This window comes from Manis pentadactyla, chromosome 3 (genome assembly GCF_030020395.1).
Source record: "Manis pentadactyla isolate mManPen7 chromosome 3, mManPen7.hap1, whole genome shotgun sequence".
Taxonomy (NCBI): Eukaryota; Metazoa; Chordata; class Mammalia; order Pholidota; family Manidae; genus Manis; species Manis pentadactyla.
In genome coordinates this window covers 200,351,189-200,363,908 of record NC_080021.1, presented here as the reverse complement: position 1 = coordinate 200,363,908, position 12,720 = coordinate 200,351,189, and the positions used below count along the sequence as shown (strand labels likewise).

Here is a 12,720-nt window from a genome sequence, read left to right as displayed (position 1 = left end):
AGTACAAGGGCAGTCATCACAGAAACTTTCGGTTTTGCTCATGCATTATGAACTATAAACAGTCAGTTCAAATATGAATACTGATTTGGTTTTTATACTTGATTTATATGTGGATACCACATTTCTCTCTTTATTATTATTATTTTTAATAAAATGCTGAAGTGGTAGGTAGATACAAGATAAAGGTAGAAAACATAGTTTAGTGTTGTATGAGAGCACATGTAGATGATCAGGTCAATCACATACATTTTAAGTCTATCTTATATAGATAATTCAATGAAGTCAGTTTATCACACTTAAAATCTTTTTGAAATATTAATGTGCCTACTAGTATTCAATTATACACTCTATTCATACGTGCTTAACATTATCTCTTCCAAGCAATTCTGACACCCTTCATTATTGTAGTAAAGAGAGTTTTAGCCTTATTGGTAAAAATTTTAAACTTTGGTCAAGGAAATGGTATTCACATATAACTTGTTTAACTAAAAATTCTACTATAAGTGACTAGAAAATAGATGCAAATTACAATAAGTTTTTCCTTTAATGGAACCTAAATATATTATGTTCTTATTGCATGGATCAGTATAATACCTAAGTATGGACTATTTATTTATATTTGCCTCTTTCTATTTAGATAAACATCATTACTTATATTAACTTGATTAATGTTTATATTGTATTTGTATTTTATTAATTGTTTTAAAAAATTTTTAGGATTTTTGTAGCATCACTTCCTTATTCAAGATTAATTCTTCTTCAATAACAAAATCACCTCAAATGTCATTACCTCAGGAAAGTAGGACTCAGGCTAGTACCTTTACTTCTCAGAGTTCAGCTTCTGGTTTTTCGAACTCTGCCATTCAAGAACAAAATGACTATTTCCAATATTCAGACTTAGGAGGGACAGTGCATGAAGATACAAATACCACTTTAAAGTACAACTCTTCCCTTATGGAACTCAGAGAAATGCCAGGCATTTTACCATTTGTGACTTCTTACAATCAGACTAGCCACGAGGAAGACTCCAGTTGTAACCGTATCATAGTGCAGAATAATCTTTTCCTAAGAAATACAGAATCAAGAAATGCAAAAGGTAACTCCTTTCTAAACCAGAATGATTCACTGACAGATGTCTTTTCTTTGGGATTATCACAAATGAATTGTGAAACCATAATATCACCAATTGATACTCAGAAGAGAGTTGCCCCTAATTTTAAAAATTGTCAGAAAAAGGGAACATTTGAAGCAAAAGGACCTATAAATAAAGAAGTATCTGCCCCTATCTTTTCATTAGAGGGCTCACAATCTCCTCTTCACTGGAACTTCAAGAAAAATGTGTGGGAACAACAGAATCACTTATTCAATTTACAGTATGGTGCAAAGCAGACTACATGTGACAAATGGTACTCTCAGAAAGATAACTTATTCACTAATCAGCAAAAATGTCTATCAGTTGATTTAGACAGCTTCATACATGAAAGTTCAAGTGCTGGGACTGAAAAGACCTTCTGTAGAGAATTACCTTCTGTCCCCAGTTTGGATCTATTTTGTGCTTCTGATTCTAATGTAAATCAAAAAGAATTCAACAGTCTTTATTTCCACCAAAAAGCTGGAAAAAGTTTAGGACAGAAAAGGCCCTCTGAATCTTCATCTGACTCAGGAGACAAGAAATCATTAACAGGTAACACCATCCAATAATTGATAAAACTATGCTTAAATATAGTTTTAAAACATATAATCATCTCAGAAAAAAATTTTTAAGATGCTTAATTACTACACTTTAATTTCAAACAGAAAATCAAAATTCTAATTATAGACTTCTAAGAAAATAAATGCAAATAAAATATGTCAAATTATTGTATCTTTACATGAGTGAAGCATTCAAGTTAAGTTAAAAATAAAAACACAGAACAAATCTAAGTACAGCAGAAGACTAAAATTAAAGACTAAAAAGAAAAATCGGTGAATTAGAAAATTAGCCTCTTTGTTAGGCAGAGATATTTAATGACCTAACATTTATTAAGAGCTTATTATTTGCCAGGTGACATTCTAGGCCTTTTATGTAGGTTATTTTATTATGACATTGAATAAATACTACCTATTAGCTCTATTTTACAATTGATGTTTCCAAACATTTAATCATATAAATTTTTAAAAGGACAATTTAATTTTCTCATTTCTGGTAATTATACCTTTTCTTTCTGTGTCATTTCTTACTGCTTTGGCTTGAGCCTCTAGAACAAAATATCAAGTTCTAATGGCCTTACATACGTAGCCTTAACATTAAGGAGAGCACAAGGGAGGGGAGAAGCTTCAGTTTCAAAGCTCCTCTTTTTGCACGACCCTTTTGTGCGACCTGAGAGGGGCTCAGAAAACCTTGCATTCCCAAACTGTAGAAGCTCCAGGGCTCACAAACTTGGATTTGGTCCCATTTAATAATCATAATTTGTTTTGTTCCTTATTTTAATGGGAAGTATTCTAACCACAGTTTTGTAAGAACTTTCATGAGGAATAGATACTGAATTTTATGCAAATTCTTTTTAACACCTATTGGGGAAAATCAAATATGTTTTCTCCATCAACCTATTAGTGTCGAGGATTATATTTACAGGTTTAACTAATATTAAATCATTTTTGCCATTCCTGTAATAAATTGAATTGGTTTTTGAGGAGTGATTCTTTGAATAGGCTGTTGGATATGATTGCTAATATTTATTTATGATTTTCATCTCTACTTTCATGATGAAATTCATCTGTTGTTTATTTGTTCTCAGTCACATTTTCATATGAAAGTTATTCCTGCTTCATAAGTGAACTGGAGAAAAATTCCATCTTTTTTCCATCCTGGAATAAGCTAAGCATGCATATGACTATATACATCCTTGAACACAGGGCACTCAGTGTACAAGATAATCCTCCCACTTTTCAATGAAGATCTCATAAATAAATAAATGTTAGTATTTAAGCTTTTAGGGATATAGACGGGCTAGCCAAATGTCTACTTACATTTTAATTCATTAACTTAGTTATAAATATATTTTTAATCATATGTAAATAATGTTGGCTTAGATATACTGCTTTTTTCACTTTCCAACAGTTCACGTGAATCTTTGATGTTAGCATCTTCATAATCACAATGGCAACATTTTTACTGGTTTTCTTAGCACATCATTACCTCCAGATACATTGTTTAAGATATAATACTTCCAGAATGCATACTGACACAATAAGTACCCTAGAAAACTTAACCTAGAAAACTTAACCTTGGCATAACCTCAAAATAATTTTCCATTTGTCCTGTAGGTGTGTATTTGTGATCTCTATAAAATTACCTACTGTATTGCTTTATTAATTTGCTTATGATGGCATTCAACTCTTGCAATTATGAGATTATGTCCCCAGGAAGGTTCACTAAAACTTAAAAAAAATTTTTTACCTCCTTTTTTACTGATTTAATCTATCAGCCTCTATAAGATCCAAATCTAGGACTTTTCAGGTTAATATGTCATATATAATACAGTCATATAAGGTGAGTCCACACATGATCACCACCTATCATTTATCGAGCTCAGGGTAAATTCAATAACATTACAGATATGGATTAAGGAGCATGCTTAATGGGGGGAAAACTAAAATCAAGAGTCTTAAATCCAGGGAGATTTAATTATTGGTGCAAGGCAAAAGCATACAAATATGTGTACATAATATTAATTAGCCCTAGACCATTAGGTACAGGTACATTTATACTAAATAATGTAATTTTAATAGTCACTATTTTATTTCAGTTTGGAAATTTTAGCTTTGTAGATAGATGATGAACAAACAGGATCCACTTGAAAAGCTGGGGGAAAAAATAGCTACACTTGATTATTATCAGCAATAAAATAGTCTTTTTTCTCCTTTTAACAGATTTCATGCGCTCTCAACTACCACAATTCAAAAAAAGACGTCTAGTGTATGAAAAAGTCCCTGGTAGAGCTGATGGACAAACTCGTCTGAGGTTTTTTTAAAAAGAGAAAGTGTTGCACACCACATTCCACTGTTTTTGATGATCACCCAGTAACAAAATGATTTAAATTTACTCATACATTAAAGAAAATGTAATCATTCTTAGATGTTCTCCCATTTCTATATTAAATTTTCATAATGTATATTCCATCCAGTTTGCATTTTTGTAAGTCCAATATCCTAATTAGCATAATTGTGATAAGATGCAAAGAGCTCACAGATTCACCTAACACCACATTCTTTTTTTTTTTTAGAGAAATACGAAATTTAATTGTATGCATACAAAAGTCTTATTTAGTTTTCTCCTGAAGAGTCAGCTGCCTCCCAGCTTTCCCCCAGGAAGCCTTTTTCATGCACCTCCACCTCAATCTGACCCTTTGAGTCAAGAAGTAAACTCCACAGTTAATCCTCCACCACTAAGAAGGTTAAAACCTCAGTAAAACTGAAGTTAGAGAACTTCCAATTTAAAGTGTTGTGTTCATACACAGAGTTTCAACATGAATTACTAAGAGAAGGCATTTGCAACCCACATAATAGAAAAAGGGTTTATATTCCTAATACACAAAGAATTCCTATAAATTGATAGGAAAAAGACAAGCTAATAGAGGCATGGGCAAAATATATGAATAGATAGTTCATGGAAGAAACAAAAATAGCCAGTAAATGCATTTGAAACAATATGAAGCTTCATTAATTTTTAGGCAACTGCAAATTAAACTTTAAGGTGCTGTTTTTTCACCTATCAGATGGGCAAAAGTTTTGAGAATTCATAATATCCAACATTAGTATTTTGGAGAGACAACACTTTCTTATATTGCTGGTACAATATTTTTGAAGAATAGTTTGTTTATTTTTAAATGGGTAATTGTAGGTTTCTAATTCATATGGTATTTGTATTTCATTGAATACATTTAAAAGAAAGACATAATCACTTTATTTTTAAATGTCAGAATTTTTAATAAAATTATATTCTTGGCAACTATTCAAAGTTATGATGAAATGTTTATATGTCAACTCTAAAATGGAGGTACACAGGTTTTTGACATAATTTTATGTGGTACACAAGCAAAAAAACACTCAAAGACCACAGACATACTCCTTTCTGGCTTGAGATTATCACCCTATTATTAACTAAAATTGACCTCTACCTTCTCAGATTCAAAGGACATTGAGACATCACCTCGGGGAACCTCTCTGCAGTGTCCGACACCTAATAACATCCTCCTTTTTGAATCAGGCTTAACTCGACTTTGTACCGCCTCTTACTCTCCTCTTTCTACTCCACTTTTATATTTTAATGTTCACTTTCACTTGGGTATGTAGGGGGTGGAGACTTTAAAGAGAAACTATTTCTGGAAATTGAATTGGAATTTCTGTTTTACTCTCTAAGTTTTCACAGGATTGCTCCTAAACCAAGGTGAGGCCAAGGCTCCCCAGATTGCAGATTTCCTTTATCCCTTCTGTAATCAGACGCCACAGGAGAGGAGTCTCTTCACAGGCCTTAGATTCGGCCAGCCCTGTGCTAAGCTACCACCAAATGGAGTACAAGCATCTGAGTCCTCCTGCTGCACTTCTCAGAAAGGCTTGCTGTTCATGCATACATTCTGCCTGGGCCAGTTGGAGAAGGGGAGGGTTCTCTAGTGCTGCTGTCCATCAGATGTACTACTGGGAGACAAGTCTAGTTTTGGGAACCTCAGTGCAAGGATAAAGGATGTGAGCTCTGCAACAGCAGAGCACTCTCAGGGAACAACTGTCATGTTACTGGTTGGGCTGGTCCATAAGGAGAAGCTTGAAGTGTCTAGATAGGCTCTTGTTAGGAGACCAAGTGTCAGTCCAGCTTCTAAGATCCTCTCCCAAAAGCCCCATCATATGGAATTGTTTGGAAGCAGCCCAACATCCTTGCAATGAAAACTTCAGTTCTTTTTCTGAGGGCATTTCCCTATGAGGTTTTTCACATTCTAAGGGGAATTCTTGCCCTTAGATCCACTGCTGGTTATAGTGATACTCCTTTGTAGGCTTTTGAGCAGCCTTACCCCAAGTTCTTAGGCCCAGTCCAAAATTTGAAGGCCTCACCAGAACATCAGCTGTCCCTTCTAACTATGGATGGGTACGATACTCCTCCCCTTGCCACTGAGACTCTGTACAACTGGGGATCAGCACCAAGGTGGCCCACCCCATGCCTCTCATGCTAGGAGCCTGATTATTCTCCCCAGATAAGCCCACTCTAAAATAAAGGATCCAACCATTTTAATAAATGGGATAGCCTGGGTGGAGTGGGTAGAGAGTGCAAACTGGCAATACACAATGAGGGCTAAAAAATACTTGTTTTTCTTTCTTTTGCTTTTTTATTTGGTTTGTTATGATTTCCTGTCATACAAGAATTTCTAAGTTGGTACTTTGTTAAACTATTTAAATTGTTTAATTATTTAAATTTAATTTGGTATGATCAGGTATACACTTCTTGATTTCTGGGTCTCCTGCCTTGCTTAGGGAGATGTCTTTTACCCTAAAGGTACATAATTCTCCTAAATTTCTTCTAATACTTTTGTATTACATTTCTTTAACCATGTGGAATTTTTTTTACATAGTATAACACAGGCCCAAATTTATTTCGTTCTGAATGGACAGCCAATAATGCCAGCACCATTTGTTAGGTACATAACTTTTTAGAAATTAAGAAGTGACAGACTTCGGTGGCTCTTTGCTAACGTTTGAGCTGATCCTGCTTTTGAGTTACTCCTATAATGGCCTCATTTTGAAGTTAGTCAAGTCCTTTGGCCCTCAACAAAGTCATGAAATGAAAATACAATGAGTTCTGGATTCTGGCAGTATAGAACGCCATTCTAGGGGAGAAATTGGGCTCCCTGTGTGTGCTGAGGAACAGGAAGAGTGGAGTAGATTCAGTGGGTAAAAAGGGGATTTTCATGGAAATATTGGTGCAAGATGAACTGGCAGAGCACTCTTCCAAAATATGGGTGGTTTGGCCATTCCTTTTAGCAACTGCCAACTACACACCCTCTCTAGGTACCTGCCCCCTGAGAAACAGTCACCAGACCCTCTCTAGGCTCTGCTCCACGCAGGCCTGCCATCAATTCCAGCAGACTGGCTCCGTATACCCATTTCTGGCAGTAGGTCTTTGCCTTGCTCCTAAGACCTAGGCCCCTCCTTGTTTGTTCCTGGGCTCTTCTGTGCTCCCTGTCTCATCCCATGATGTCACCTCTACAGCCTTCACTTCTGAACTTGTGAACTGAGACGTGGCTCCTCCTGGGTCCCCACCCCTGTGCTCCTCTTCTCCCACTCTCTCGGTGCCATTTAGTTAGATCACCTGCTTCTTTACCCCGTTCCACGGCCTCAGCTCTCTCCGATCTCCCTTTCAGTCTTCTCCCAGACTTCCTCTCCCCAGCCTGAACCCACGGCCCCACCAGGCACTGACATTTTTATCAACATTCTGAACCTTCTCATCCCCTCCAACTTTTGGTGAAACTGTTAACCATTCTCCATTTTCTTTATTGATTTATTTGCTACTTCCTCTTCCTGGGCTGCTAAACATGAGAGATTCATAGTTGACAGCCTCAGCTGGGCTCTCGATATTGATTGGGTATCTTTGACTTGTCGTGACTCTGCTTTCTGTCCGTGCCCTTCCATCCTGGCTCTCAGCAAATCACTGACCTCATTGCCACTGCGCAGAAGAGAGACCCTTAAGCAAGAACTTCCTTGCGCACTTGCTCCTTTCCCCTCTGTCTGTACGCCTCAACTCCTTCCCTCCAGTCCCTGTCCAGCACCCTGTTTCTTGAATCCTGCTGTGTGCCATCTAAGACTTTGTTGCATCACTTATCCCACTGCTCCCATTCCTGGGGTCTTCAACCTCTTTCCATTGGTTCCCTTCACATAGCCTACAAACAAGCACAGATCTCCCCAAGATTAAAACAAAATTTCTTAGTCTGTTGCCTCTTACATTTTTCCCTCATTAGCCAAGTTTCTTTAAACAAGGATCTTTGTCATTGATTCTTCTGTCATTTTCAGTCCTCCATAGTTTTTCATAAATGTCACCAGTAACCACCCAGTTGCCAAATCAAATGAATACCTTCCAGTCCTCAACTGTCTTGAACTCTGTACAGCATTTCACACTGTCCCCCACTTCCTGTTTGAGACACTCTATTTTCTCTTGGCTTTTAAGACCCACAAGTCCCTGGATTGTCGTCTTACCTCTGAGCCGCACAGGCTGAGCCTTCCTTGAAATCTTGACGGGGACACATCCGTAGCTTTCTGTGGTCTCCTCGTCAGGAGTTAGGCAGGCAGGAGGGCGCACAGCAGCTCCTGCTCCCCGCCCTGTGTCTGTTTTCCCAGAGTCTGTTTCTTCTCCTGGATTCAGTTCACCTCATGCCAATCATGCTTATGAGCTCTGTTGGGAGGACATCTGGGTGTGCTTCCTTCTGTCTCTCCCAGTGCAGATTTTAGCCACATTTGCTAAGAGGCTCCATCTAAATCAGCCTAAGTGTGCGGGTTGGGTCTTACTAAGCAGCAGTTTGGTAAATGGTATTGCCACACTGGCAGGCCGCTCTTCATCATGATCCCCCTACAATTAGTCACAGGGGTAAGGAGCTTGGGGTCATGGGTATACATGCCTCCATGTTTCAGCACTGCTAGCTAGGAGGAGAATCCTGGCAGGGTGGTTGTCACTGCCAACGTTCTGATGGGAAAACTGAGAAGTGCTGGGATTCATTACGTGTGTGGGGATCAGCCAGGGTCAGCTGGCCTCTAGCCAGGTCTTTCTCATCTGTACTGATCATGACTGCCTGCTTGCTCCAGTTGTTCCTACAACTGAAGGCAGGTGGTGGTTTTCTTGGAGGTGGGGATGTATAGTAGAAAGATATCTGATTTGATGCAGAACATCTCAACTTTGGCTTTGCTAATTATGAGCTGTGTGACCTTGGATATAGTCTCCCCATCTATGAAGTTGGGTGGGAATATTGAAAACTGGTCTTTCAGAGGCTCTTCAGCTCTAAAGATGGTAATTGTGATTCTAACTAAAACTCTTACCACATGGGGAGCAAGGGAATAATGTGGGTAGGACACAGCTGAGAATTCATGGCCAAGATGGGACAAAGCAACTTACAGGTCAAACTGAGTTGCTTTGGGGAAAGCCTTCTGTAGCTGGTGCTGTTTTTTTTTTTTCTTAGGAGAGCAAGGTACAGGAAAAAGTACAGCATTTAGTCAAGAATAAGAGCAGAGCGTAGGTCTCCTACCTTGTGGTGGTGAGCATCGGGTTCCGTGAAATTGATGAAGTTAGAAGGGAGTTGGGACGCCCTCTGCCTCACTGAGGCCAGGGCAGCCTGAAGAAGCAGGCTGGAAGTCAGAGACAGAGAGAGAGACAGACACACCTCACGGATACCCAGTCGGGCTGTCGGGGCCTGATCCCAGACACGCGGGCCTTTGAGGAGCCGCTTAAGTGTAGCCTCAGCCTAGACTCTCGCAGTTGCCCATGGCTTTCCTCAGTCCCTCGCATCCGAGGAGATGCCTCTGAAAGGGAATCCTGGCCTCCACTCAGCTGACATTCCCGGCTCCCAAGGGAGATGGGGGATCCACTGAGGGAGACGCAGGGGAACCTGTCGCTTGAGACTTTGAGATCAGCAGCCAGGCTAGTCCCATTTAAGTGGCTGACAAGCACCCGATTTTGTGTGCCACAGACAGCTTCCTTCTATAAGGACAGTGAAAGAAAAGGTGGGCTCGGATGCCGATACTCACCTCTGAAGTTATCCTGGACGAGCCCCCAAAGATGATGCCGGGGTTCTTGTTTGCAGAGCCAAAGAATGAGCTTCACAAACAGTCAAGGTAGGAGAACAAGGTACAGGCTTTTATTTAGAAATAAAGTGAGAGAATGGAGCTCCTGACTCATGCCAGGAGGGGACAAAAGAACCCCCCACTGGTGCTGTTTTTTGAGCTATATGCCCATCCTCAAGCTGTACCCCTTGGCTATCTAGGGAGAGTTCGTAGGGCTTTTCTGGAAGTGGCCAATGGATCCAAAGTGATCAGGGGCACAGGGGAGGAATATTGAAAGTCACTGATCTCAAAAGGACCTACACATTCAAGAGCAAATTAAAAAACAGCACTTTACCAGAAAAAAAGGAATTTTTAATTCAGTGCTTTGTTAAATTATTTATTTAATTTGATAGTCAGTGTGGATAAAATGAGAGTTCCTGTGGCCAGGATTCTCACCTGGCCCTGGTTGACTAGCTCACTGCACACCTGTGGGCAATACATGGCTGTTGACTCTATGTAAAGAGCTCTGCCCAGTGCTCTGGGTGCGACACGGTGGCAGGGCTGCACGGCTGCAGGAGAGCAGAGCAGGGGCTGGAGTGGTGGCAGCACAGAGGACAGAGGCCCAGAGGCAGAGACCGACTTGCTGCCTGCAGACTCACTCTGAGTGAATAGGATTCTAGTGACTGATCTGCCACCCGGAAATAAACTTGGGTATAACCCTTTCACTCAAGAACGTTTTGCTGTCAGTTTCTTTGGTCACACTGAATCCATAGCGAACTTGCCTGGGGCTGAAACCCATTGGCAAGACGGTCCGGTATACACTTTTCTTTTTGATTTCTGGGTGTCCTGCCTTGCTTTTACCCTAAAGTTATACAATTCTTCTCCTAACTTTCTTCTAATGCTTTTGTATTACCTTTCTTTGACCATGTGGAATTTTCTTTACATAGTATAACACAGGCCCAATTTTATTTCCTTCCAATTGGATAGCCAGTAATGCCAGCACCATTTATTAGGTAAGCCATACTTTTCCACTGACTGTCAGAAAAAAAAGTCGAGCCTATTTCTGAACTATAATGATCCAGTCAACTATTTGCCTATTCCTATAACATAACAATATTGTTTACTAGGGTTTTTTTAAAAAACTTTAAAAAAAAATCACAGTTTTTATTCAGCAGCTTCAAAGGAAGTTTTAATATCTAGTAATACAAGTTTCAACCTCCCATATTTCATAGACATACACACAGTTTTAAAAACTATTCTTGGACACTTGATTTTTCCATATGAAATTTTAGAAAATTTAACCAGTTTCCCTCAAAAAATAAAATAGGAATTCCATTAAATTTATATATGAATTTTCCTAAGACTTTATTTTAATGAAATTCTTAATATCTTGAAATTTATTTAGACCCTGTTCTATAAACATCAATAAAACCTTTTGACTCTTGCACTGTTAATATTCTCAATTATTTTTTATAGTTTTATCACTAAGTGGAAATGAACTTGTTTCCATTTCCATTTTTAACTAGCTACTGCCAGTATAGATGCTTTTTATTTTTCTACCTATATTTTGTATCCAACCAGCCTTCCAAATTCAAGTATTCATTTTCCTATACTTTCATGAGTTTTCCAAGTGTACAATTACATAAACTTATTATGTAAACTCTTATTTCTTCTAAAATGTTTATATCATTTTATTTTTTCATCTACTGCATTAGTTAAGACTTCCAAAGCAATGCTGAATAACAGTGATGATAAAAAAGGTACTCTTGGTTGTTTATCATCTGCTGAATGCTTCCACATTTCACAACATAGTATGAAATTTGCTGTTGGTTGTGATAAACTGCCTTTATAATCTTTTTTCTTCCTATTTCACTAATCCACTTAGTTTTTATTCTCAACAGCTACCGAATTTTATCAAATGATTTGTTGGCATAGATTCTCTTCTTTAAACCATTCATGTAATGAATTATGTTGACAGATTTGCTTACATTGAACTGGCTTTGTCAGGTTGTTAACATCTCTTGAAATAGTACTGGATTCAATTTGCTTATACTTAAGACATATACAGCTATATTCATAAGTAAGATGTCTCTAATTTTCTTGCACTAGCTTATCGAGTTTGTGCCAAAGGAGGAAGTGGAAACAAGAGATTTTATTTGTACATAGGTAATGCACACAACTGAGTTGGCAGATTAGCATACACCTATGAAACCATTATTACATCTATGCCATAAACGTATCCCTCACCTCCAAAAGTTTCCTCCTGCCCTTTATTATTTTCCATGATAACCACTCTTAACATTAAATCTAGTCTCTTAGAAAAAGTTTAAGTATACAGTACAGTATTACTAACCATAGCACTGTGCTGTACAGATCTCTAGGACTTACTCATTTTGTATAACTGAAATCTGTTTTTTAAAGGAAATATTTTTTTAGTGCTTATTGTTATTGTTATTAAGATGGAGAATGGAATGTTTAAATGCTGAGAGAAAGGACTCAGTAGAGAAATTGAAGATAAAGGAGAGAAAGGAAAATTGATAACTGACATTCAGAGAAGGTGAAACAGATTCAGGGAACAAATAGAGGGGCTAGAAAAGGGACACCTGAATTGTAATTGAATGCCAGGAATTCAGGTCACTTAGATTTGGAAGGTCAGAGGCCAGTTAAGGGAGTCCCTTCTATTTTCTCTATTGTAACACTACTTAAGCTCAAAGGTATTTTCTTTCTTTCTTTATGGATTTACACACAGCTATTTCAAGAACAAATGTCACCAATAATTGAGAGACTTCTGCATGTTACACATGTACCTATTTTTTACAAATTCTACAAGGACTTACAAATAAAAACTCACCTCCCATTTCCAACACTCAATATCACAAGCAAACAGAAATCCATAAAGCTTTAAAATGATTTTTTGTCAGACACAAAATGTTGCTATGGCAGAAAATG

General features: G+C 38.1%; 1 protein-coding gene across 5 annotated transcripts in view; it reads left to right on the top strand.

Moving 5' to 3' along the window:
* The window catches only part of SHOC1 (shortage in chiasmata 1), a 77,324-nt gene extending 71,174 nt beyond the window's left edge, over positions 1-6,150 (top strand). For all 5 annotated transcript variants that reach the window (XM_057498924.1, XM_036915661.2, XM_057498925.1 and 2 more), the window contains 2 exons: positions 718-1,684; positions 3,913-6,150. In XM_057498924.1, coding sequence (XP_057354907.1) covers positions 718-1,684; positions 3,913-4,013 — 1,068 coding nt within the window. In that variant the 3' untranslated portion in view covers positions 4,014-6,150. The remainder of the gene's footprint in view (positions 1-717; positions 1,685-3,912) is intronic.
* The last annotated feature ends 6,570 nt before the right edge of the window (positions 6,151-12,720 follow it).